The sequence below is a fragment of the Eulemur rufifrons genome, chromosome 26 (assembly GCF_041146395.1).
Source record: "Eulemur rufifrons isolate Redbay chromosome 26, OSU_ERuf_1, whole genome shotgun sequence".
Lineage (NCBI taxonomy): Eukaryota > Metazoa > Chordata > Mammalia > Primates > Lemuridae > Eulemur > Eulemur rufifrons.
Window position 1 is genome coordinate 2,064,173 of NC_091008.1, and position 27,917 is coordinate 2,092,089.

At 39.3% G+C, this 27,917-nt stretch overlaps 1 protein-coding gene across 2 annotated transcripts in view; it reads left to right on the forward strand.

Annotated features, from left to right (window-relative positions):
- NDST4 (N-deacetylase and N-sulfotransferase 4) overlaps window positions 1-27,917 on the forward strand; it is a 160,918-nt gene that overhangs the window by 66,897 nt on the left and 66,104 nt on the right. For both annotated transcript variants that reach the window (XM_069459071.1, XM_069459073.1), the window contains 2 exons: window positions 2,425-2,512; window positions 9,423-9,577. In XM_069459071.1, the coding sequence (XP_069315172.1) occupies window positions 2,425-2,512; window positions 9,423-9,577 (243 nt within the window). The remainder of the gene's footprint in view (window positions 1-2,424; window positions 2,513-9,422; window positions 9,578-27,917) is intronic.

Genomic DNA, 27,917 nt, shown 5'->3' on the forward strand with positions numbered 1-27,917 from the left:
TTTGAGAAATGGGATTTGGAGCTGGGGACGTTTTCTAGGCAAAAGGGAGGCCAGAGAAATGTCATGCAGAAGGGTGGGAAGTGGGGGATAGTTGGATTTAACTGGAGAACGTGGTGATTTGGGGAAAATAGCGACGCACGTGGAGGCAGCAAGGATACCTCACTGATGGGGAGAGAATGATGCTCTCAGGGCTCAGTGACAGTATTTATTCACTTCTTACTCTGCATCAGAACCTCAGCTCTGCACTTTGCATACCTTACCCAGTGTAATTCTCACAATAATGCAATGCGATAAGTACTCACCATTGTCTTATTTCACACAGAAAGGAAGAGCTTAGATATACGAAGACTGACAAAATTGAGTCGTGCACTGAAGAGCCTCCTGGACCCCAGGGTGCCATGCACGTACCACCTTTGGGCTGTTAGCATGACTGCAGAGGGTCAGACCTGCAGCTGTAGGGACAGATAAAAATGGAAGCTGGGAACACTCTTGGAGGCTATGGCATTTTAGGAGCCCAAGGAAAAGATAATGAGGGACTGCCCACGGTGGTGTCAAGTTGGTTGGGGAAAAATGGATTATTCCATCTTTATTAGTTTGTCCCTAAGAAAGCACCAAATGCGTGGCCCCACTTCCCCAGTCGAAAGTCCCCACTCATGTCAATCATGGCATGATCTAGACTTCTTCTGCAGCACTTATCACGCACTGTGATTACGTATTTGTGTGACTGTGTATTGAACATCTCTCTCCCTCTCTAGGCAGTAAGGTCCAAGCTGACAAGGGCCATGCTTGTTAAATTCAACACTGTGTTCATCTACAGCAAATATTTTTTTGAATTTAAGAATAGGTGATGGATAAATAAATGCTGGATAAAGAATGACTTCGATAACAGGGGAAGGGAGAAATCAAAATATATATACATATTTCAAAATAAGGAGGCTCAGAAATTATGCATCGAATAAAGCAAAAGAGCCAGCAAAAGGAATTCACAAAGAGAAATGTGCTTCATATTCTTATTTTAAGGCTATGTTACACAGCATTTACCAATAAGCTCACTAGTTCAATAGACATTTTAACCCCACCCTCTTTTTACTATTTGATCTTTCTAAAAATTGATTTTAATATTTTATTGAACTAAGTTAAGCTAGTGGGTCTATTCTTTCTTTGTCTGTTTAATTGATAATATTTAAATAAGATTGGCCATGATCACACCCAATATAATTGTGATCTTGGATAACCACTGACTACGTAGTTTATCAACATTTTAGTTATTCAGTCATTTCTTTCTTACTTTTTTTGTAAATTAAACTAATTTGCAGGAGACCCCCTTAATTCTAAAGGAATAAATAGGTTCACAAGACTTTGAAGCAAATGCTTAGCCACCATGACGAATGCAAAAAATTTGTCTAAATGTCTGGCCTTTATTCACCTTAACAAATGGACAGGAGTAACCCAAACTCATTCTTATTAAGATCCTAGTTTGAAATGACTTTCTCATTTTTGTCAGAACAAAGTAAGTCCTTTTAAGAAAAAAATCCACTGGAAAACAAAGAAAAACATTCTGAATCAATAAGCAGACCAATAAGCAAACTAAAAAGCCCAAGGACGTAAGAGTTCTGAATTATGTTATTAATACATATGTTGACATAGGAATATAACCATGGAAGGATTGGCAGGAAATTTACATGACTAATTCTAACTCCTCATTATCAGTGTGTTCTTATCCTGTCTACAAATAAGAAATTAACATAGTATAGCTCCAAAACTAGAAATTAGGGAAATGTTTGTCAAATTTAGAGGATTTTTAGATCAAATTATTAATTGTAATATAAAGGGTATCTATTCCTATGTGTTATTTCCTTCCTCATATCTCTAGATTTGCAAGCAATACCCTATAAAATATACATTGCTCTTTAGCTTGTGAAATAAAAACCCGAGCTTTTGACTTAATAATTATGCCTTTAAAAATGATGGGAAGGTAGCACAGTTAAATAAAATACTAAATTGCAGTTCAAACAAAAGTTCTCCTCCTATTCCTTACCAAGAAATACAAGACTTGTCTATATCCAGCAATTCTGAAAAATTTTCCCCAAGGAAAGGCAGTACAATAATCTGAAATGCAAGAAATGTCTCACGCAGAAATGAAAAACGATGTCAGTGCTGTGCAGTTATAGAATTGCCGCTCAACAGCCCATAATGTGCTTAGGACTTCCCTGGTTCATCATTGGTATCCTTCAATAAAAATAATAATAGTAGTAATTATAATACTTGAAATAGGAAAACTACATGACAATACCCATCAAAAACCTCCCAAAACAAGAAAGCTCATAGTATTTTGTTTCACCCACGATGCACATTTGCAAAAGAGGCATCCCCAAACTTCATATTTATTTTTCTAAAATCATGTTAATTTCTTATTTATTTCAGGCATTACTAGAGACTCAAAATTTACTGCGCTCTCAGGTTGCAAATTTTACCTTCAACCTTGGATTTTCAGGGAAGTTTTACCACACAGGTAAGAGGGAGCTTTGTGTTCTCAGGCAGCTACACATAAATAGGAGACAGGATTTTCAATGTTCCCTAAGTAGGAGAGAGACAGTGTCCAGATTGATTATGGGAAAAACTCGGGTGCGTTATATGAGTGGCCAAATCCAAAATCAATGGGCTTGTTTACTTTGGCAAATACTATTAAAATCAAGGGCAAAAGAGAAAGAAAATTGACTTTCTCTACTCGATAAAAGAACCATAACCGTTGTTCTGCGTATGATTATGCCTCTTGTTTTTCAGCACAGTGTAGATAAAAAGCATAGTGACGATGATGATAATGATACCACTACTGATAATAATTGACAGTATTTTAAAATGATCAAATAGTTGAGGTGTTGGATGCTTTTGTACATATTATTTATTTTCGGAAATCATCTGGCGATGGGAGAGAGATGTTATAACCTGAAAGAAATTTTATAGACCCTAAGGGTCACCTTGTTACTTTACCTTCCCTGGCAGGGTTGTTCCCTAAAAATATTATTGCTAATTTGGCCCCATTTATATGCAAAGCATCAAAATCCGGTTTGTATTTCTGTCCATCTCTATCCAGCCACAGTGGCACTTCCGGTCAGTTTCAGCCTCCCAGCAAATTCTCAAAATGTGCTTGACTCTGTTCTGACGTTTCTTTCTCCCCTCTTTACCCAACCTCCCCTCCAGATTTTGACTTTCATTTTCTGAATACTAGTGTTCTAATGTCTGTCACTACTCAAGAACTATGTTCATAAAATTGATTGTCTCACAATGATGACAAAAATAGTACAAAGCTGTGTGTTGGGTCCTGTGTTAGGGGGATAGCTACAGTCCTCCTATTTGGGTGTTCATGCTCTGAGCTAAATGCTTTGTTTAGAACTTTGCACTGTAGTTTCTTTGTAGCATCTTAGTGGAAACATTTCACAGTAGTCTCTATGCACATATGCAGTTTCCCGGCCCATTAAAAATAGCCTATGCAAAGGTAGTCTTTAATTATCATAAATACAGCTTGTTTCCTCAAAGAGGCTTTTTAATGTAAAAGCTCAGCATGGTTTATGAGAATATTGAAGTAGCAATGTCGTATTGGCTTTTCCTTGATGCTTTTTTTTTCCTCCTACGTTGAAACATGTAAATCTGCTTAAAGTAATAGAAGAAAAATTAGTATTTAGACAACGTGACAAAGCAAATGATTGCATATTTTAAAAGGACATTTTGCAGAAAGAGATTTGGGTCATCATATCCACACAGGGAAAGCAATTCCAGCTTGCAATTTGAAAATCGTCTTCAAAAGTCCCCTCAAGAAATGAGTTCAGGCCTAAGACGCTCTGACTATGAAGTTACAAAGCAGAAAACTATAAAGGCGTATCTACACATGCAGGGGGGAAAATTATGGGATTATTTGAAGTTCACACACAAATAATATAATTTTGTCTTAAATAGCTATACAGTAAAGTAAAGCCATTCTTTTGGCTGAAATATATCCGGATAACTGCCTTCGTTTTTATTTACTTTTCATACTCAGACCTATTCAACCCGCCAGGCATTGGCAAAGTTAATGCTGGTAGAGGTTATAACACTTCCTATTTCTGCTTTAAAATTTTGAACACGTGCACGGTACACATGCACTAGGAAATGAGCAGCACACGCGTCAATGTCACAGGAGGAGTTATTGAAGGAAGACAGAAAAAATAAAAGAGATACATTTTGAACTGTATCTCTTACGCAGACCTTATTGACGCTCTATGTTGAAACTAACCTAACACGATAATGGCAGAGGCACTGTGCTATTACGCTGTGGGGATCCTACACGTTACAGAACAAGCAAAATAGGTATATCTGTAAATTCTGGAAGTTTAGAGTCCTTCACATACATCTGTAACTTTTTTTTAATTGATACACTTACTTTGTGTGTAGGATCATTGAAGCGCATCTGTAACGCATTTCAAGGGTGTGACCATATCATGTTGAGTACTTACTAATGCACTCAGGGCTGTCCAGGTTTCTTGCAGAGCTGGGTGACACATTAGTGACACTCGCTATCAGAAAGACACGCCTCACCCCTATTCAGTCGCATTTCTGTATGGAGATTTGACATTATGGAAAAAAAAAAAAAAGATTGCAAATCAAGGAAATGACTTCCATGCTAGTTCACTTGCTGTGACGTGCAACGGAGAGGAGGTGGCCTTGTCGCGGTGGCTGTCTCAGTTCTCCCAGGATGATCTGATTTTCCAATGCACGAGGATGCTGATTGATGAGGCTCATTGTTTTGAAGACATTTAATCACGTATGCCCAGTGTAATAGTGATTGATTCTGCATTTCTTAGACCGCTTCACTTATTTATTTATATGTCTCATGTATTCTTTCCTGCTCAGCTTCTCTGCCCTTCCCGCGCTAAAACCAGTCTCACCCCAGAAGGGCGTATCTCTCAGCCTTCCCTAAAAGTCATTCGCCCAATTGGAAGGGGAAGGACGCAGTGCTGATTAAAAAGCAAAAAATAAATGCATGCAGCTTAGAGTGGAATATTTCAGTCTGGAAATACTTACAGCTTGATTGGAATTGCACAATGAAAGCTCAATTGAAAAATGGAGACAGTGTACTATCAAGATGCTTTCTAAGGAAGGGGAGCTACACGTTTTATTTTTCACGGGACATGATTTCTGGTGACAGTCATTGCCACTCTTTGTAAGTGAATACGACCCAATCAATAATTAATTCAGCAATAATGTTTGCAAACTGAATTAACATTGGTCTTTTCCATGAGAGTTTGTTTTACCAAAAATAGCATTTTCTATAGTCATTTACTTTCAAACGCGACTTTTTGAGAAAAGTGGTACATTCTTCCTTCTTTGGTTACTTTTTATTTATTTTGCTTTTCTGTACAAAGTATTAATTAAAAGACGAGAAACTGGAAACAAACTGCTTGTGTTCAATTGCAGACTAATATTTTACTAGCTCTGGGAACACAGACAGATTACTTAAACTTTCTGTGCCTCAGTTTTTCCATCTACAAAATGGGAGTAACAATAAGAATCTCTGGCCGGGCGTGGTGGCTCACGCCTGTAATCCTAGCACTCTGGGAGGCCGAGGCGGGTGGATGGCTCGAGGTCAGGAGTTCGAGACCAGCCTGAGCAAGAGTGAGACCCCGTCTCTACTAAAAAATAGAAAAGAAATTATATAGACAACTAAAATATATATATATAAAAAATTAGCCGGGCATGGTGGCGCATGCCTGTAATCCCAGCTACTCGGGAGGCTGAGGCAGGAGGATCGCTTAAGCCCAGGAGTTTGAGGTTGCTGTGAGCTAGACTGACGCCACGGCACTCACTCTAGCCCGGGCAACAGAGTGAGACTCTGTCTCAAAAAAAAAAAAAAAAAAAACAATAAGAATCTCTTTCATCTGGAGCAATGCCTAGCATGTTGTCAGGGCTATGTAAGTGTTTATTATTAATATTAATTTTAAAAGTGTTTTTGTATAACAATCAAATGTTATCAAAAAAGTAAACAGTAGACAATTTACCTGGCTCTATTTTCTAATTTATCATTGCACAGTTCTTTTTATTTAGTATAATATTTAAAATTAGTTTATTCTGTACCCACCCCTATGGAACAATGCCAGGTTCCATATACAAAGAAAATTAGGTAACATCTTACTATTTAGGAAGTGCAATATTTCACACATCTGAGCAAATATGAGATGGAAATTTATACAAAACAGATAATGCAGACACTGAAATTTTATGTACATTATTTTGATGTTATAACTATGTCTTTAAGGAAATTAACCCATAGTCCAGGTTTTGCTAAAATTATTCTTATTCTGGTAGACTTACAGAACTTTTAGAAGCACGCTATTATCTCAAAAGACAGACCTCCAAAAGTTTACCAAAAGAATGTACTCTTCATATATTTTATTTCTGCATTAAAATGCCTTTTATTCAGTGGAAATCAGAAAAAGTAAAAGAACATCATTTGTCAATAGGCACAAAATGTACTTGTTTTTCATTAATAATTCTCTAGAGTCTAGATCAGGTTGGAAGTGAAAGGATCAATTTGAACACAGATATTTTAATGGTCTAAAACTTGTGTTAACAAGGTGACTTATGAACTGCAAATTCTATTTCCACACATAATTTAAGCATATATGAGGTACAGAAAAATATATGCAGTATATTATGTTCTATTGCAGTGCCAAAAATTTAATATTTTCATTTAGTTGGATTTAGAAACATTTGTAATTCTGCTGTTGTCCCCTCAGCATGACTCAGTATCATATTTTTTATTAAGCTATTTCCAGTGTCGAGGGTCTGCCTCCTGTGGCTTTGAATTCTATGGCCAGCATAAAATAAGAGAAAGGCTGACAGAAATTAATCCATGATGTTAAAAAAAGAGAGAGAGAGAGATTTTTAAATGTCACTCTCGACCTCATGGAGAGTGTTTATAAATTAACACAATCTCTGGCATAAAAATTACTGAAATTTTATGATCAGTCATGCATCTGTTTATATCAATAGTCTGCAAATTTTTCTTTAAATTGAGTCATTGACCTCCTTCCTGGTCAAGTGTGCATTACGTGTTTCCTGCCACTTGCAGTTAGGATCTGCAGAGTTTAAAGTGAGTGGAGGCATTTCTAGAACATTCCGTATACGAAGCACAACGGGATAATTCCAGGGGGGTGGGAGAACTATGTTCGTCCATCATCTGTAACATATAGTAACTCTTTCCAATCTCTGTCTCCATTTGCTAAATTAGGGCCCTCAGAAACTTCTGCAGCATAGATACTTCATTTCAGAAAGTGATTAACTCTTCCTCATCTGGATCTCAATATTTGGTATTCTTAATATAGTAACAAAAGTCAGTGAGCGATGAGTCTATAATACTAACAATCTGAGCTAACCTCAGCAAAAATTAAGAATTCTGTCTACTCATTTTATTCATAGAACTTTAGCACTTTCAAAACTTCTATTTCTTTGCTCCGTGTAGTAGCATTCATGGTGCCCAAACCCTAATTTAACTTGGTGGTCCTTATACCTTTTGAGGACTATGGTGATGGACTGTATCCCAGCAACAAAAAAATGTACATAAAAAGAAACGCAAGTCGGCATACGCTTCAGTGGCCATATTGAACTGCTGAAGTTCACTGACTTCGTTAATAAAGATGGAATTAAATTATTCATCTATTCACTGCTCTGGGAAAACAGCATGTTGTAGCACAAGGTGAAGGGATTCGGTCCCTGACTGTAAGAAATTTATAACCTAGGCAGGCAAAGTTACTAAGAATGTGTGAAAACATATCAATTCCGAATGCAGCAAGTATAAACCAGTAGATATTATTTTTAAGAAGAGAGAGAGCCTAAATAGTCATAAAGTACTTACTATTTACAAGTGACAATATCAAGTGCTCTAATAAATTAATCTCATTGCATCTTCACTGAGACCTTATGAGAATAAGTGTTTATATTCCCATTTTAAACCATAAAACTGATACTCAAGAGAAGTTAACTCGTCCAAGATCACATAGTTAATTGTAAGTGGCAAAACTGGGGGCTGTGCTCAAGATATTGGGTGACAGCCAATATATGCTTTGATCATTTCATGGCTCTACTTTCATGACCAAGGAAAGCTTTAGTATAGGACACATAACTGGAACATTCTGAGAAAACCCTTAAAAAGATCTTTAATATTTATTCCCTTAATTTCAGGAAAAAATATAAAATCAAGCACCACCTTTAAAGCATACTCTATTATGGAAAAATAAACCAAATAAATATACCCCACACTATAATCCAGGGCTTGTTGTTTTATTCTACTTATATAGTTAAGTATTTAGAGACCAGATAGGAGTTAATTCTTATATTATTGATGCAGAACATTTTTAAATTGAACTGACTATTGTAAATTGGTATAAAAACTGTGTGATTTCATACAGGGAAAATATTCTTGGATAACTGCAACATAATGAATTCTCTTAGAAGTAAGTTATTGGTTTTTTCTTTTCTTGTTTTTTTTTTCTTACTTTTGGCATCATGATGGTTTTTCCTATGCATTGGGCACTGTTAAAAATTTTTTCCCAATAGAAGAAGAGAAAGGAATATTAGTTTCAAACTCTCAAGCCAGGTTTATATTATAAACAGTTATATGATTCATTGTTTAACTGTTATGAAATATTTGTATTAAAATGGGAAATGTTTAGGTATACAATGTTAAGTTAAAACATGAGGATGCAAAAGTATTTACACAATAAGAGCTCAACTTTTTAAAAAAAAAATAAGTAGAAAAAGATTTTAAAGAAAGATACAAACATGTTGCTACTGTTTATCTCTGGAAGATGGCCTTGCAGGTGGTTTTTGCTTTTGTTTTAGGTTTTTTGGCTTTCTATATTACATGGCTGTGATTTCTATGTTTCTTTAAAAACCATGTGTTATTTCAGTAATTAGAAAAAAATTAACAATTTGTATCAGTAAGTTTTAAGCTCAATTTTAGATTTCTATAAAGCAAAACTTTTAAGAGTAAAAAGATATATGCTCTCTGATCAGGTTTCCCCTCGTGTGCAATAAAGAAAATAATTTGATAAGTTGTCTGTTGATGATTTTAAAACCACAAATAAATCGTCTAAAAGTAGTTCTGCCTTTTATTAGCACCACGTGTTAACAATTCTAAACCATACCCCTAAGTTCTAAATGATACAGTTGTCTGACCTGGGGCCAAGCATGGCCTGGCCCACCCCATCCCAGCCCCCAGCCCCTCACCTCTGCTGTAATTTGTGGTCTTTTATTTCTGATTAAGAAAACACAGAATTGGACCTATGTATCAGGAACATGAAGAATAACATAAACCTGACAAAAAAAAATCACCTGTAACCTGCTACAAAAATCTTCACTAAAGCCGTTTTTGACTTTATTCCTTACAGGGACTGAAGAGGAAGATGAGGGAGATGACCTTTTGCTCCGGTCCGTGGAGGAGTTCTGGTGGTTTCCGCACATGTGGAGCCACATGCAGCCTCACCTCTTCCACAACGAGTCGTCCCTGGTGGAGCAGATGATTCTCAACAAGGAATTTGCACTGGTGAGCATATTTCATAGTGGTATTTTTCCAACTGCGTGTTGTGATCTAGTAGTGGATTATAAAATCAGTTTATTGGGTTGGCTCCAATAGAAATAGAATAGAACAGGCCGGGCACGGTGGCTCACACCTGTAATTCTTGCACTCTGGGAGGCCGAGGCGAGAGGATCGCTTGAGGTCAGGAGTTCGAGACCAGCCTGAGCAAGAGTGAGACCCCCGTCTCTACTAAAAATAGAAAAATGATCCGGGCGTGGTGGTGTGCGCCTGTAGTCCCAGCTACTCAGGAGGCTGAGGCAGGAGGATGGCTTGAGCTCAGGAGTTTTTGAGGTTGCTGTGAGTTATGATGACACCACTACACTCCAGCCAGGGCAACAGAGGAAGACTCTTGTCTCAAAAAAAAAACCAAGAAAGAAAAAAGAATAGAATGGAATATTGGGATGCATCATATGTATTAAGGGTACATATTGCTTTGTGATATTTTGTTTCAGGCATGTGTGTATATATGTATGAGGTCATGATGTGAAATTATGTGTATGCATATAATACATAATACATATAAAATATATTTCCAAAAGTAAGTCATTTTCAGAAAGTTGCCATCTCCTATTTTAGAAAAAAAGATTATTCTTATATTTATAAAGATAAAAAATAGTACTTTGTTCATTGCATTCCTGGTGCAATATAATTAAGCTCTCAAAAATCATTTGTTGCGAGCATGAAGGAATGGGTGGATGAACTGGCTGTTTAGAACAACGACTCTGGGCCAGGGGCTCTCAGACTTCAGTGTGTACCCATTTCACCTAGAAGACTGTCACCCCCCTCCCTGAGTGTCCCACTCAGTGGATCTGCAGAGAGGCCTGAGAATCAGCATTTTCAAACCATTCCCAGATGGCGCCCATGGTGCTGGGCGATAATCGTTTGCTCTAAACGAGGGGTTCGCTTCCTGGGACCTCTGGACCAAATCTGGGCTGCTGATTGTTGTTTTATGATCCCTGAGCTAAGAAAGTTTGTTTAAACTTTTTTTTTTTTTTAATAATTGAAAAGCAAAGGAACAACAGTATTTTGTGACACATGAAAATCCTATGCAATTCAAATTGCAAAGTCCATCAATAAAGTTTTATTGGGACGTGGCCACACGCATCCCTTCACGCATTGCCTGCAGCTGGTGTCACTCGGCAGCAGCTGAGTCGAGCAGCTGCAGAACAGACCAGATGGCCCGAAAAACCCAGGATATTTCTATCTGGACCTTTGCTGACAAAGTTTGCCCCGCCCTGCTGCGGACAGTAGTTTAAGCCTCCTGTTCCTTAAAGAATCTAACCAAAGACAGAAAACTTTCCCCCAGAGAAATGGTCAGGTGCACATTGTCCCATCGTCACTCAGTGGGGTGTGTAATCGCAAAGGGTTTATGACTCCCCCGAAGACCCTGCGCCCCAGTTAGGATCCCCCGTCGTAAACTAAACAGTTATGATTCGTTAATACCGTGTGATTGCCGATCGCTTCATTTCTGCAAAGGTACCTTTGGAACCAGAGCCTCCGGGCCAAAGGAACCCTAGGCTATTTTATAAAGTCATGCCCAGTCATGATGCCAGTGGTCGCCCTTTCCTTCTCTAAACCCCCCAACCCGTGTCAGACCTGAACACAGGACTCATAGCAGCCAGTGTAGACAGCAGAAAGGGTAGTTAGATCCTGGACTCAGGCACTGAAATACCTGTGTTCGAATCCTCCCCTTCCATCCATGGCTTGATCGTAAACAAATCGCTTAGATTCCCTGTCTCGGTTTCCCCATCTGTAAAAAGGCAGATAATAGTAAACGGCTACCTTGTAGGATTGGCGTGAGGCTACATTTAACGCGCTTAGAGCAATGGCTGGCACGCAGGAAGCATTGATCAGGCGTGAATTCATCGATTATGACCTTTCTAAATACAAACAAATACGCGGTGACATCTTGCTTTTTAATAAGTCAACGTTTTCAAAAACATGAATTTACAAGAGGTTGTTTTTACTTAAGCGTTAAGGAATATCTAATCAATGTTGTACTGCCTCATAGCATCATAAAATTAAATAAATATTTCCCTTTTCAAAGATAAACTTACCTTGCGTAAGCATGCTAAATTCTTTCAGCGCAGTTAACCCGAAAATAAAACTCGTTGATCACCTGGCTTAAACCTCCTCCTCCACTTCACTTCCACTATGAAGCCTTGCTTTGTAGGTACGTGGGTTATATTTCATAAGGGTTGATTTCACCTGTTTGTATAATTTCCCTTTTAAAAGCCATGCTGAGAGCTCTGGGAAAGACCCAGATGTAATTGCTTTGTAACGAAATGTTGAAAGCTATTTAGGGTCCATTCAGACCAATTACATCTGTTTAGTCAGTGTGGCTAGCTAGAAGCTAGCCTTATGCTTATAAATATATTTTGTAAAAGAAAAAAAAAGGTCTTATTATCTTTTGCATGGTCAAAATATCACAACTCAAATGAATTCCGTTAAGCACACGTACGGAAATGACACTGTCCTTTTCCTTCTGGGAGTTCAGCTCAATAAAACTCAAGACTCCTCCAGCGATGACATTCAGAACAGCACCTTCCCTGTCAACATGACATGCCAATATGTGTGCTGTCCAGAGAGCCAGGAAATATGTCTCTTTCTTATTAAATTATTATCTTTTCACATCCAGGTGACACTTTGAGACCATCAACAGTATCAAGATAGGAGAGGATGGTGCAAGGCACTAAATGAGATATTGGCAGGCTAAATCCTAGTCCTAACCGCTAGTAACAAGTTCTGATAAAGTTGGCAACTTTATTTAAGGTCTTTATGCCTTGCTTTTCTCCCTCAAAATGGTAATGACTCCCTTTTTCATTTTCTGAAACTGCAAACTTTTCAGATAATTAATTTACATCAACTCATCTGCCAGGCAAAAGCGCTGGGCCAGATAATGCCGCTGATCAATTCCGGCTTTGACATTCTCTGGTCAGTGGTGGACAACAGCAGCCCACAGATTTGGAAGGAACATCTTGAAACACTCATCTAGCTGCAATTGAAGCAATTATGGAGAGAAATTTTCAAACCAAATGAGCAATTTGTACAGATAAAACTCAAGTGTTTAAACCTTTCTTAAAATTCTATACCGACATTCCTCATTATTCCTTGGTGTGACCCTGGCTGGTAGAGAGATTGTCGGTCTCATAACGACAGTTCTCATAGCATTTCCGAAAAATGATTCAAACATATTCAGACGTATAAATACCGTGTTATTGATTATTTCAAAAGTAGTTCACAAAAACGCCAATCAATCAGAATGGTTTCATTTGTGGAATGCCTCTGAATTCCGTCTAGGTAGAGTTCATTTTCTTCTATAATTTGTTTAAAAATCATGTGAGAAATATTGCAAAACTGATTCTTTACCCTTTCGTAATGTTAGAGGAGGCTTTTAAAATCTAAAACACTGCTATCACTTAATCCATGCTCACACATATATGTCGTATGAAAAAATATATATATGGGGGTTATGTGTACATACATGTTACTCCATGGGCACAAATGTAAGCAGTGTGTGTGGGTATGGGTGTATATATGCTTAATCCATGAATGTGTATGTAGTGTGTGTACTACGAGGATGCTAGTCTAATAATAAACACAGTCAACCAAGATACAGTAGTCGCAAGATACTCTACTTAGTATGGGACCAATCTGGAGAAAAATATTTTTTTATTCTTTTTCCTTTAGTAAACCGTAGATCTTTGCTGCCATTCAGTTGCTTGAACTTGTCAATAAATAGAAGCATTCAAATGAAAACCCACTGTGGTTTTGGAAATAATTTGTTTATTGAATCTTGTTATACCTGTTTTTTTTTTTTTCTATCAGTATTTTAAAATCCTAAAGCAGGGTAGGAAAAAGGTATTTTTAAGTGTGAAAACAGAGTAAATAGTGAGATAAAAATGTTAATGGAATTTTCCTGCAAGACAGAGCAGTGAAAATTTGCTAAATGATAAGAAAATGGAATATATGCATGATCTTGAATATAGTTGATTCAATTTATTGGAAACCTATGATGAGTAAAATGGTCTCAGGAAGGAATAAAATAATAAAATCACAGTGGAAGATTACAAAACACCAGCCAGTAAACTTGAAGCTCATTTCTATGAGCACTTAAGTGGTTTTGTTACTGCATATAGAATACGTATTTGCAGATGGTATTTTATTACAGTTTAAAAGTATTCTTATATATCCATGTAGTCAGTAGAAATATCTCTTCATTGTATCATCTGTTAGTTTTGCTTTTTATGTTAAATATGCGTACATTTCTCATATATTGTCCAAAAGTGTTGTTCACAGATACAATCCATCCATAATTATATTTCATATTTAAGACAATATTGTCAATGTGCTTCGCACTTTCATGTCAATACTTCATGTTTTAAAGATAGCCAAGATTAAACACCTATAGATTCAACTCTTATTAATACTAAATCAACATGGAATATTTTATTACAATGAATAAGCTACGCATTTGCCACTGAAGAGCTTCAGCATTTGAGTGATTTATTGTTTTATCCATTTCCGTGAACAACTTCCTAAAATATATAATTTATTGCTTTTAAGTTAATATCTGTATACTGAGCATCTCATCACATTTTCAAAAAGACTAAAGGTTTTCATTGTTAATATGAATAATTTTAGTCCCCTGGGTTCTTGCTCTGGCCTCAGAGTCTGCAGAGATTGTGAGGACTATTTGCTCTTAAACCATGTTCCTAAAATTTCTGAATTCCTATGTCTACTTTTCCTAGTTTCCCAGTCTCCTATTTCCAGTTGGTACGATTTTGACAGCTTTCTCTTCTAGCCATCGTCATGTTTTCTGGGTCTGGTGGCCAGATTCCCACCCACTTCAGGGAAATGAAATGAGCAAACTAGACCATCAAGGTCCCAGATATCTCTAAAATAACAGAAGTCTAAGTTGCTCTGAGTTTGGAAGTCAGATGGATCAAGCTTCTTAGGCCTGTTTCTAAAGTAATTTTGAAAGGTTCCAATTTCGCAGATGAGAAAACTGAGGTCCAGAACTTGTTCATGCGACTTGTGCATGGTCACACAAAAAACTCACAAGCTGCCATGTGGTTCCAGTGGCACCACTCAGGACTCCAAAGAGCTGCTGATCTCTGGGAGAAACAGAGGACATCTCCCCATAGTGAAAGGAGCCAAATTGTGTGCCTGGTTTTCTTAATGGGCTTTTCAGCCATAGCCTAGGTAATTAATATAACATATAAATGACCTCAGCAAAAATGAGTAATTGTTGAGGAATTTACAGATCTTTCTGTATTGAGAGAAGGAGATGCTATTATATAAAACTTAGAAGATTAGTAGGGAAAATTGAGGGGTATAAATGGCATGATTGGTACATTGAATAGCAAGGAAAATATTCTTCTTTCTCTCCTTTCATCTACTCATTGACATTAGATAAGATTTTTACTCGTTTTACAAGTGGGATAATATTGTTTAATAAAGTTCTAAGCTGGCATATTCAAGCAGTCTCTAAGGTTCTCATCAATTCCTATTTTCAAACTTACAACATGAAGGATAGCATGAATTTTTGCCTGCAAATTAGAATTGGTATTTCATTAGCTATTAATATTCATACTGCTTAGTAATGGATTTAGAGAAAAATAGCTTTTCTTGTCATGTGTTTTATCATGGTAAGCCCTTGACTTACTGGTCTGGTATTGGCAGGTACGTGAAAGAATTTTCCTTAGACAGAAAATCTCTACAATACATATTTATCTATCTGATTTCCCTAGCTGAGGGCATTAGCAGATCTCCATTCTCCAAATTCCTGTTTTAACTACGGCATCTTTTTCCTTTGTCAAGCAGCTATTTTATTTTCGAACATGTTTAAAATCAAAGGAATAAATTCCACCAACAAAATGCACTTTAAATTGGACAGCAATAATTGAAGGAAATGAACTAGTTATATCACCCAAAATGCATTAATATAAATCTATTAAGGTTTGCATCTGTCTGTTCTGGATACCCTGTTATTATTATTCTGGGGAAGTATAAAGCCCTGGGTATCATTCTTTGTGCTTTCCTTGATCTCTCGGTGTTATGCTTTTAAATAATCTTTTAAGATTAACTAGAGGCATTCCAATTTTGTTTGCAAGTGCTAATACATGAAAATTGCACCAGAGGTTTCCCCCCAGGAGATAAGCTAATAACTGGTTAATGTAGGTGATATTTACTGTACTTGCTTTTAAGCAAATTAATATTTTATCTATTAAGTTTTATTTGTATTACACAAAACAACAGACTGCGTGCAAATTACAAAAGAAAAAATTCATGTTCTTTGGAAGACAACAAAATCTTAGCTATTTTTATACATAAGAATCCTTCCCTGTGTGACAGTTTACAATGTGTGACAGTTCACAATGCCCCTGTCATTACCTAATTGCTCAGTGTGCGTGTCGAGCCCCTGTGTTTGGCTTCAGATTCATCCTGGTTTAAATTCCATCTTTTGCCAATTACTACATGGGTAACCTTGGCAAATTAAAATTCCTGTGCTTTAATTTTCAATTACGTAGAAGAAAGATGACAGTGTTTTCTGCCTCGTAAGTTTTTACGAGGATTAGATGCCGTGTGCATAGGTTTATATGTGTGTGATGCTTAGCAGAGTAACTGGGAACTCAGCATTTCGGTGTGTGCTTGTCATCATCGTCGTTCTCACCATGGCTATCATTATTTTCAGCATATTTCTTTAAGAAGCATATATCATTCCTTTTGAAATAAGAGGTGGATGATGCCTAAAGTGACTTTTTCAAGATGACATAATGGCCAAGTTAGAAGCAGAAACAAGACATTCCAGTTGGCTTTGCAATCCTCTGTGTACCCATAATTCCATACGAGTACACAAAGGGCATCACAAATACTTAGTAATTGAAAGAGTCTAATATCTTACCAAATATTGCAAGAGAAAAAAGCATGCATGACAAAAGTGATATTTTTAAATACATAAGTGAAAAAATTAGAAAGAGTTAGATCCACGTGCATGAGAACACTTGAACCTTTGAAATTGTTTTTCAATTGTGTCCAAAAATTAACACTTCCAGTGTAAAAACCAACACCCTTCTTTCCTGCGTCAGTCCTTCGTTTGCTCATTCCCTTCTTCCCTCCTTCTCTCCCTTTCTTCCTTCCGTTCTTCCTTTCCTGGACAGTCAATGAACGTGCATTATTGCTAAGCACTTTAGTTGACACCAGAGGTGCAAAGCTGAATTGGAGTTACTTATAGAGCAGGGTAGGCAGGGGGGCGCTGGAGGGGCGCACAGGAAATGTAACAAAGTGGCATTTTAGGTTTTTGAGACAAACATACAGAACACGGTACAGCCACAGAGAGACGCTCGTTAGTTATAAGGGGAAGAAAAAATGAAAAGCAGGACAATCGAGATGGACACCACTTGTGAAAAATGGGTGGGGCGGGGGGCATGAGGCGGAAAGCAGGAAGAGAGCTCCCCGAAAGAGAGACAGTGTGAGAAAGAGCACCAGACTATGCCTCCAAGAACATTCTGTTCCGATGAAATATGCATCAGTTCTGCAACGTCCTATAGATTGGGAAACTAGAGCCCGTGGGATTTGGCCTGCAGTCTGTTTTTGCATGGTTGGTGTGCTAAGCGTGGGTTTTACATGTGTTAAAGGGTTGTAAAAATCAAAGAAAGAAAGAAAATGTGGGACAGAGGCAGTTTGTTGCTGTCAAAGGTTTACCAAATCTTAACTCACATGATCCAGAAGAAGATATATCAAAATGGAATCACGATAAACAGTATTTCATGAATCCCTAATTGATGCACATCTATTCATCAGTGATTATTAGTGACCAACTATGGCCTCAGAAATGTGATATTTCTGGGGCATAAAATACCATTTATAATAATTCTTGCCTTAACAAATCTCCAAAAGGAGCATAAAATGTTGGAGAAATGAAAAAGAAATTGATTTGGTTTCAGAGGAGGCTTTGAGTTGGGAATGAGAAGCTGATGAGAATCAAGTAGCTCATGTGGGCCAGAATATGGAGAAACTCTTTATCCTACGTGTTAGAAACTCAGGTACCCTAAATCCAACTTTACTGATCACCTTTGCTTAGAGATCTATCATTTGAAATACCAATTCTCCAAATTCTCATATCACCTCCCCATGTTCCTAATGAATGTATTACAATTTATTGCTCTCCTATAATCTCCTAGATCAGTATTCTTATTGGTCATTGATAGATAAGATGAGAAAGTGGGCGCTTAGCAATAGGACATAAGAAGTCCTTATTTCAATATTCTCCTTTCAGGGCACAGATGTCTTTAGTCCTTGGTAATCACTTCTAAATGCATCCTCAGTGCCCACGTTTATATTCTTCCTTACCAAATAAAGCCAAAATTTGCTTGTGAAGCCAAAGTATCTAGCTCAAGGACTGAATTTCTCACCTCTTATTTCAGGTAGTGGGCATTTAACATAGTTCTAGCCAATCAGATGTAAGCATATATCATGGGATGGGGCCCCCAGGAAAGATCCAGGAAGGAGGCAGATGTTGCCCTTCAGCCCTTTGCTTTTGTTCCTTTTTCTTACCTACTATGTGGTCCAAGTGGCTGGAGCTAAGGTATCCATCCAAGTATGATGGAAATGCCAAGAGAATCAGAGACCTCACTTTTGGCAATCTTGAACTGATGAACCAACACTGGCAATCATTTATCTACAGATTTCCCATTACTCAAGAAACAAAGACTCCTCTATTTTTGAATCCATTGTTTTTTTGTTTTGTTTGGTTTTTATTTTTTGGTATAAAGGTTGAACTCACTCCCTATTCAATAGCATGCTTGAATGCTTTCCCATTGTATTTTTTTCTCTTAAATTATTTTGACATTTGTGTAAATTCAAGTTGCCCCATTATTTAGAATTGTTAGTCACTTTAAAAGTGTTTCTGTAGAAAAATACCCTAAAACATAATGGCCTAACACTTTCAAGAGAGTATTGATAGAGAGATTTTGTGCCTATTTATCAATTAATTATTAGATTACAATTTTGTGAGTAGATCCTTGAAATGGTCAATAATAGCATAATTAGCTTTCACTGACAAATTTTAATTTCATTGCGTCAATGATTATACTTTATTAAATGACTGTGAAACATTCAAGAGCCAAAGTTTTTAATTTTTTAGCATTATTATTTAACTCTAATTTTATATCACCATTATATAACTGTTTTACTGACTATAGCCCATTCAAATTGAATAATCCCTCAAAACCAGTAGTTAGAACATCTTTTTCTTTCTCTCCTTTTTTTTTTTCCTCTTTTGCTTTTTTGAGTTTGAAAAATTCTCTCAGCTTGATAGTGTCCTTTATGCTTTATCTATAGTGGCTGAACATTTTTATCATTTCATGATTTTTTTAGAGTTGACACTTTAGTTCCCTGCGGTCATTTTTGCAGTAACTTGAGCAATATGTGAATATGAGAAATTGTTTTCAAACATGTTCACAGTGGAGAGAGTTAAAGCTGGTCAGTTATATAGGAGAATTGGGGTGCTGAGGTAAACTTTTTTTAAGGTGAACATTGTATTGATGCTTTATATTTCCAAGTATGATACCAATGCAACATGATAATGGAAATGATATAATGGAAATGTAATAATTCAGCATGATTTTAGTTTGAAACAAGTGAACATGTCTATAGAAAAGTATCATTATTTAATAGTTTCTATAGCCAGTAACTTGAGTAAACATATTTACTTAATTCTTTTGAATATTTCGGTACCATTTATTAACATAAGCTTAGTTTTTTGTCTGATAACATTCAACCTGCTTCACATAATAGTAAAAGTTTCACAAAATTGCAAATAATCACACGTAGGAATTACTTTAAGAGAAGGCACAGGATGTCATAGAAGGACAAAATGTAATAACACCTTGTATTTGGGGGCGGGGGAGGGAAGTGACAATCAGAGGATGGCTCATGCATATACCAAATGTTTAAAACATTTTTTCATAAATGTGTTAAGCTGACATTAAGGGAGGAAAAATGCCTCCTAAGGGAAATCTCAGCTTGACTCAAAAATAATATTAGAAAAATATTCCATTGCTAAGAGAAAGTAATAGTTTCTATAAATCTCCTATTTCTGCAAAGTGATGCTTTGCATTAATGATCTCAACCCATCAGCTCCTGTATATAATTGTGGAAGGATCCACAAAGTTTGGAAATGTGTTCAAAATCAGAAAATAAGGCCCATTGTATCCAGCTTCCAAAAGGGCAGTTACCCATCTTCAACTTGTCCGTTTCACACAAACCCATCCCTAGCTAGTCCGTCTTAACCAGCGAGTGCTTTACTCCATGAAGATAGGCAACGAGGTAGAAGATTTTAAAAAAGAAAGAAAAGAATGTGCACTGCATATAAATACTTGAGAATAAAGAGAAGATATATCAAGATATCGATGTATATTAGTTACTTAAGGCAAAATTACAAATGAATATATTATGAAAATAGTGTGATTTGTATTAAGTAAAATCACTTTGAATATCTTCTCTCTGCATATTTCTGCTTCCAGTCCTATAGAAATGAAGTAATCATGTGGTGGATGATACCATTCTTGTTTCCATCTGCCCAGACGTTGCATTACAAGTCTTTATTGTATTCATAATCCCACTGTTCTGGACCACTGTTTGGTTACCGAACCCAAAAGGAGTCTGGCCGAGGTTTGGTTGCTCACTGCACAGAAAGCCAATTACTGAGACCATGAGTATCGCCAGGGACGAAAGGGCACTTTTGGGATTGGGGCGAGGTCTTCTATGGCAGGTTGTGGAAGATGGGTCAGGCTGCATGGGGTTTACGATCATGGAGTCTGCCCTTGTTCTGATTCAAGAATCAGCTGTCGGTGATGGTTGGTGCGCCATCAGGAAGGCCTGGGGAAAAGTTAGTTAGGCAATTACAATGTTCTTCTCGTTGGGTTTGACAGGTCTGAAAACCTGAGGTGCTGGGGAGAGATCAAAACTGATTTAGGGAAGAGGTCATTTTGCAAGGCCAATGGCAGTCCCCCCAACTGCTTGCAGGTGGTGGGACTGATACTCGGTTTACGGCCTCTTCCTGGTCTGGGGGGAGGTTCTGGGTTTCCTGAGACGATTCAAACCCCAAGTATTTGACAGTGGGAAGTGAGATCTGAGCTTTTCTCTGAGATAACTTTATTGATACGATCTTCGCCAGCCTGGAAATCTACGACAGTTACGCATGCTGCCTTGATCGAGCTTCAGTCTCGCTGGCTACCAGGATACCATCTACATACTGTAAAATCATTTCCTTGTCCAAAACTATTTCCATCAAATCTCTGGCCAGGATATCTCCAAAGACTCCCAGGGAGTTTTTAAACCCCCGAGGAAGGGTAGTCCCACAATACTGGCATTTGGCTTTAGATTTTAACTCTTCCCACTCAACAGCAAATAGTTCTTGAGATTCAGGGGCAAGGGGAATGTAAAAGAAAGCATCTTTTAAGTGTATCACGGAAAGACCAGGCAAAATTTCCACATAAAGTGGTGAGGAGGGTGTAGTGATTAGGTACCACAGGGTGAATATCCTCCACTATTTGGTTCATTGCTCTGAGATCTTGAACACACCGGTATTCCTGGGTTCCAGGTCTTTGAACTGGCAGAATGAGGGTGTTGTAATGAGAACAACAAGGTTGAAGAAGTTCATACTCCAGAAAGGCTGAAACTAGGGGCGGAAGACCCTCCTTAGCTTGAAGTTTTAACGGGTACTGCCTGAGTCAGCAGGGAGACGCTCCCAGGTCTACCATGATACCGGTGGGGTCCACATGCGCCCGTCCGGGTTGTCCCATAGCCGGGAGCTCAGGGCTGACTTGATCCAGAATCAGGGAGCAGAGCTTGAAAAATGGCCAAAGGAGCGAGCAGAGCCACTTGCGAGGCTCAGGCATGTTCTGGAGGAACTTCGATATGTGCTTGCTTGCTCTGAAAGGTCACTGAGCCTGCAACTTAGAAGATCTCAACCCAGCAATAGAAGAGGGCACTCTGGCATGGAAAGGAAGCTGTGTGTGAGGACAGAATTTCTGATAGCGCAATTTAATGGCTGGAGAAAATATTTGAGAGGGTTCTCTGGACACCCTCATGATCAACAGTGAGTCTTTCTGAACCTACCTAACCTGACCTTTAGAACTGAGTATGTTGCACCAATGTCAAGCAAAAAATGCATATCTTAGGCTTCTGGTGGGAGATGTTAATTATGGGCTGTAATCTCCTGAGGCTTTGGGGAGCCCTGGGACCCCATCAGTCTCTATCTTCCCCAGCCGGCCCCCAGCCAGGGGCAGGGCAGGCTCCAGGCCACCCTCCCACTTCAGCTTGGGGCAGTCCTGGCAATGACCTTCCCCTTTACAATAAGCATATTGATTGTTCCCTAGGGAGGGGAGGGTTGGCCAGTTCTTTTCCCCTCTCTTTGGGGATGAAAGCCTCTTTTGCTGGAACGCTTGAAGGTCCTCATGAGGGCCGCTGCCAAAAATTTAACCTGCTGCTTTATTTCATGCATTGTTTTTGTCGTCGTTGTTCTTTAGTCTGTTCTTGATTTATAAAAGCCTCATCAACCACTTCAGCCAGGTGAGATATTAGCAAGGTTAAGGTATCTTCCAATTTTTGTAACTTTTGCTGAATATCAGGCATGCTTTGCCCAATAAAGGTCATGTGAATCAGGCTCAAGTTTTCAGTGTTCTCCAGGTCTGCATCTGCATACTTTCTGTATGCTTCTACAATTCTGAAAAGGCTGATGGATTCTCATCTACCTCCTGTCTTATCTCCTGAACTTTTGATCTTAGGGACTCCTTCTCTGAGCCCATCTGAAATGCAGCCCTAAGAGTGTTGAATCTTACCTTCACCTCCGTCACTGGGATTCCAGTTGGGGCCACGAAGAGGGACTGCCACGCTAGGTCCTGTCCTCACTTGGTTACTTAGGTCTTTGCACATAGCTGAGCACCCTCCTCGCTGGCTTTTTGTAAGACAATGCAGCATTCAGAGGGCAACAAAATGTTGAGCAGGCTTTGTACATTCGCCCAGGTGGGATGATGTACGGTAAAAATAGACTCAAAGAGATCAGTTCTCTGCTGTGGGTTGTCCCTGCAGGCAGGGTTATATAAATCAGAAGTGGTGAATGGGCTATAAACCCCCATTAGTCTGGCGGGCTGTCTATTTCCGTTGAAGCCCCCTATGGGGACCTGCCTCAAAGGAAATTGCCCCGCTGGGCATGAAGGAGGACCTTGGCCTAATTGGGTACCCAGGCAGGGAGAGGAGGGAGGCGCCACACACCCAGGCTTTTCAGAGAAGCCCTCTGAGAAAGAGGAGCTAGGAAGGGCCAAAGGGAGCAAGGTAGGGGTCCCAGATTCACAGGAGGAGCAGGGGAACTAAGAAAGGAATTTCAAGAAGGCTGGGGGTGAGGGTGGAGGCCCAGTGCAACCGCACATGAAGTTGGAGCCTGGGTCGTAGGTAAGATCATGGCAGAGCTGCAGCGGGGACTGGAGCTGGGGCAAAGCCACCCGAAGTTATTCCAGGAAAGAATTTCCTTCCCACTGCAGGGTGGGGTTTTCAGGGTTAGATTCTCTTTCCCCAACCTTCTTAGAGGCCCCTGTCCGTTGTACTAAAATTTTACATTTAATCTGATTTGGCTTGCTTTGACAAAGGAACATAAAAGATAGGGGCTTTTATCCCATTTTCTGGTACCATGACAAAACAAATCTAATCAAAGGCTGTATTATAATTTAATGACCCAGTGAGGGGCCAAGTTTCTCCATACCCAAGAGAGTACTAGGGTCAAACAGCATTACAAAAAAATATCATTTTCGTTTTCTTCATAGGTTCATAGCTCTACTCAGACCAGTTTTGGAGAGTGCATCCCAAAGCTCTGCATTCTGGGATCAAATTCTGGTTTCCCATGGGCGCATACGAACATAAGCAAAAATTCAAAAGATTTTAAACAAAAAAACCCCAAAAAACTGCAGTTTCAACAAATAATCCTGGGGAGTGGCAAATCAAAACGATTAGGAGAGTTCCTACTCTCACAAATGATCAGGGCTTCTCCAACCAAAAACAAATGGAATTTGTTGGAATTTGTTTGGAATTCCTCAAACTGAGAGGCGTGTTCCCCACTGTATGGTCCCTTTAAATGACACTCACCTGTCCGGAGGCAAAGCCAGAATCCAGAGATCTGTTCTTTCATGGCAATCAGGGATGCGTCTGTGGCCAGTGAGCCCCTAGCCAGCAGGGGGTCCAAACCAATGTAGCCCAAAATATAGCTGGGCGGCTGCCAGGGGGGCATTCAGTCTCCCCCCACTCTGCGACCACCAAGCCATGAGCAACACAATCTGAGTCTCAGCCCCAAATTCTCTTACTGAACCCAAAGGGGTCCGGCCTCGGTTGAGTTGCTCCCCACGGAAAGCCAATGACTGAGATGAGTTTTGCCAGAGAAGAGAGTGGTGTCTTGCTATTCATTCGCTGGGCAGTGAAACACGTTTCTCAAATTCATCTCCTAGACCAGCTAAGGGCGAGGGCTTTCATGGTGGGTTCTGGAAGGCAGGTCAGGCTGTGTGGGTCTGAGGTTGTGGGGTCTGTGCGTGTTCTGACTGGAGAGTGGGCTGTGGGTGATCAACGCTGAGTCCTCAGGAAGTCCTGCGGAGACGAGAGCTAAGAGAGACGATTACAATGTTCTGCTCATTAGGTTGGACTGGTCTGGAAGTCTCAGGTGTTGGGGAAAGAATAAGAAATCACTCAGGGAGGGCATCCTTTTGCAAGGCTGATGGCAATTGCACACCTTTTCCTCTGTCCTCGTGCAAATTGTCCCAGCCACACTCTCGGCTGATGATCTTGCTTCTCACCTCCCTGGAAAAAATATCAAGCAGAAGAGAACTCCCGCGTGCTCCTATTACAACTGCTGCTTCCACATGATAATAACAAAATAAAAATAGAACGGTAGGCATGCTTTTAATTTGAAACGTGAACGTATGTATAGAAAACATATGATAATTATAATAATCTTTATGCATAAGCACCTAAAGGATCTGTGCCCATCCCTGCTTTTCAGTGACGCTGACTTGTGCAATTTCTGAGATGAGAAAGCAAGGTCAATGCCAACGGTGCCCGCAGACTTGCGCATTAGAAAACTTACAACGCTGTTTGCAGCAACCCCGTCCCTGGACGTCATCTCTTGCTAACCTCACCCTTTGCTAACTCTGCTCCAGAAACAATAGAACCCTCGCTCTTCCTCAGCAATGCCCGGGCTGCACATGGGCCCCAAATAATCATTCTCAAATTATCTGGATAGCCCATTCCCTCACAACTTTAGAGTTTAAATCAAGATATTATCTTCTAGAGAAAGTAGGTGAGACCCTTGCTGAATAATCCATTTAATATTGCAACCCATGCCCCTTCATTTCTCTCTCCGCCTGTGCTTTATTTTTCTCCATAGTTCTTATCACCTTCTAATACACTATCCGATTTACTGACTTGTTTTGTGTAATCTCAGTTGCACCTCGCTACAATGTAAGTTTCCCTGATCGCAGGGATTATTTTTGTTTTCTTCACTACTATATCGTCAACACCTGGAATGATTCCTGGTAAATCATAGGTGCATAATAAATATGTGTGGAGTAAAGGGAATTAATAAGCCAAAATGTGGTGGACATTTTGATTGTCAATAAAGTAAGACTTCTGAACACAAAAAGTTAGTAGTGCAATTGCCAACTCAGCTGAAATGGCACATTTTATACAATGCGGGTGAAGGCTTTGCTTAGTTCTGTTCGTTCCCTTTAAGTAGCAAAGTAGACCTTCAGCAGGGTCAAGAATATTAAAGGAATGTGTCTCAATGGCCCAGAATAGCTCTGCTTAGGCTTGGAAAGTTCAACTCTGCAGAAGCAATGCCATTGCTGTGCTAGTTCTTTTTCAAAAGAAAGAAATCCATTTGTAACACAGAGCCCTCCAGAGATTTGTCACCATTTACTAAGCTTCAGTCCGAAAAGTGGCAAGACTGACCCAGCCAATTTCCAGGGTCACATAGTCATTGCTTTTATCACTTATGAAAACAGAAGACAATTTCGGTCCCCATAACACAGTGGAAAAATCAATGATTCTAGCACCATTTTCAAAGTTGACAGTATAGTCCCAAATCCTTATTGAAAGGAAAAATAGATAATGAGCTCTATTCTCTTTAGCATCAGTGTCACTCCCTAGAAGTTGTGCATTTAGGGGGACAAATCAACATTTCAAGTTCAACAGGGCACTGTTTCATGCATTCCCTCTTTGCTCTAAGCACATTGATTTACGCAGTCATTATTTCATGTGTTTTTCCATCTACATAAATTTATTAAACACCTATGTTATATCTATTTAATAGCATTTTTATTTATCTCCTTTAAAATATTTGTTAAATACCAAAAATGTGCTAGACCTTCTGCTAAGCCCTGGGGACATAAAAACATCCCAAGCATATTATGGTTTCGTAAGCCCCATCTCCCAAAGTACAAATGCAAGTTCACAGCAACAGAGAAAATGGCATCTGTCTGGCTCTTTCCCGTGTCGTGTTGACTCCTCCAGCCATTCTTCAAGGTTCCACCCAATGACAGAGAAAATGGCATCTGTCTGGCTCTTTCCCCTGTCGTGTTGACTCCTCCAGCCATTCTTCAAGGTTCCACCCAATGACAGAGAAAATGGCATCTGTCTGGCTCTTTCCCCTGTCGTGTTGACCCTTCCATCCATTTTCCACTTCCATTGGCGTGAAGTCCAGGAATGAGTCCTGTGTGTCCGTGAGCCAGCCCTCTGCACCCGCCTTGCTCTTCTCTAAGTCTCTGGCTCTCCATGCTATTGCAGGTCTTCTGAAAAATATCTGCCAGTGACTGTCCAAAAAATGCAGCACCAGGGTGCTGCTTTTGCTCACCTGTGGTTCTTTCTGCCTCTCCGTGTGGTGCCTACGGATCCCTCTGCTCAATGTTAGGATGTGGTTATCTTCACATGCAAAGGAGAGCTGCAATGCATGCTGACACCAAGATGTGGTCACCAGAATCAACAACTGGAGCACTGTTCTTTCCAGAGCATCTGCTCCCCTTCCCATACCTTTCCTACATTGCACCTTCCTTACCTAACCTACGTTGCACCTTCCTTACCTAACCTACGTTGCACCTTCCTTACCTTACCTACGTTGCACCTTCCTTACCTAACCTACGTTGCACCTTCCTTACCTTACCTACGTTGCAGGGTTTCACCATAGAGTGAATCTATGTCCCCAGGATCTAAGAGAGATTTTGTGATGACTATTTGGAGCATCTCAGGTGCCACAAGATGAGAGATGACGATGGTATTTGCAGAGGACTTAATCAAAATACTATTTACAAAGGAATAGACAGGGTATAGAGAAATACCTGAGCAATACCTAGCCTCAGTGCAGGGAAGGGAGTTACGAAATCCCAAGCTTGAAGGGGCAATGGACAAAAGAGGCCACCAGTAACGAGATGGAGAGAATTGCGTATTTTGTGGGTGCTGGGGGACACTTTGACCATTGTTTTAAGCTTTGGTTAAAGGGGTCTGACAGCACAAGAGGACTTTGCATGGAGGGAGCTAAGAGAATAAATAGCCCACTTACTGTTTCTGCCTTCTGATCTCTTACCTAGAGTCTCCATTTGTCAAATTCAACAGAAAGCAAGGGAACCCATTGAAATAGTCCCTACTATAGTATATCCTAGAGTCCCTCCTGGCCTCTGGGTAGAGAGCAGGCTGGAAAGAGGAGATAGCTGTGCTGGACGGGCCACTATTATTTCTGATTTTACCCTCTGCGCCGTCTCTGTGGGACTTAGGAATTGGCATGTATTTTGCTGTTATTCTAAATCTCTCCTCTGCTTCGATCTTTAGTCATTGTCCTTGGCTACAGCTTGCAGTCCTTGTGTTTGCATTTGCCAAAGTTGATAGAACTTTGTCCAGAATGATCTATGTATCTTTTCTGAACACTTAAATAGAGCTTATGACTTCATAGGCACTATTTTAAGCATGGTAAATATTAACGCATTTATTCGTTTCGTTATTTAATCTCCTAATATTATTAACCTCATTGTATAGACGAGAAATCAGAGGCACAGAAAAGGGAATCTCTCAAGGTTATATAATTAATAAGTGGCAAATCCACACCGTCTGTCCCCAGAGTCCAGGTTGTAGGATACTGTTTGGAATAATACATATTTTGTTATGGACTCCCTATATTCCATGTAGTGTGATAGATCCAGTGACAGTTATGTGAAAAAGAAAGAATCTGTACACACAAAGGGGTCAGGCTCTGTTGGTAGGGACGTTCAAATGC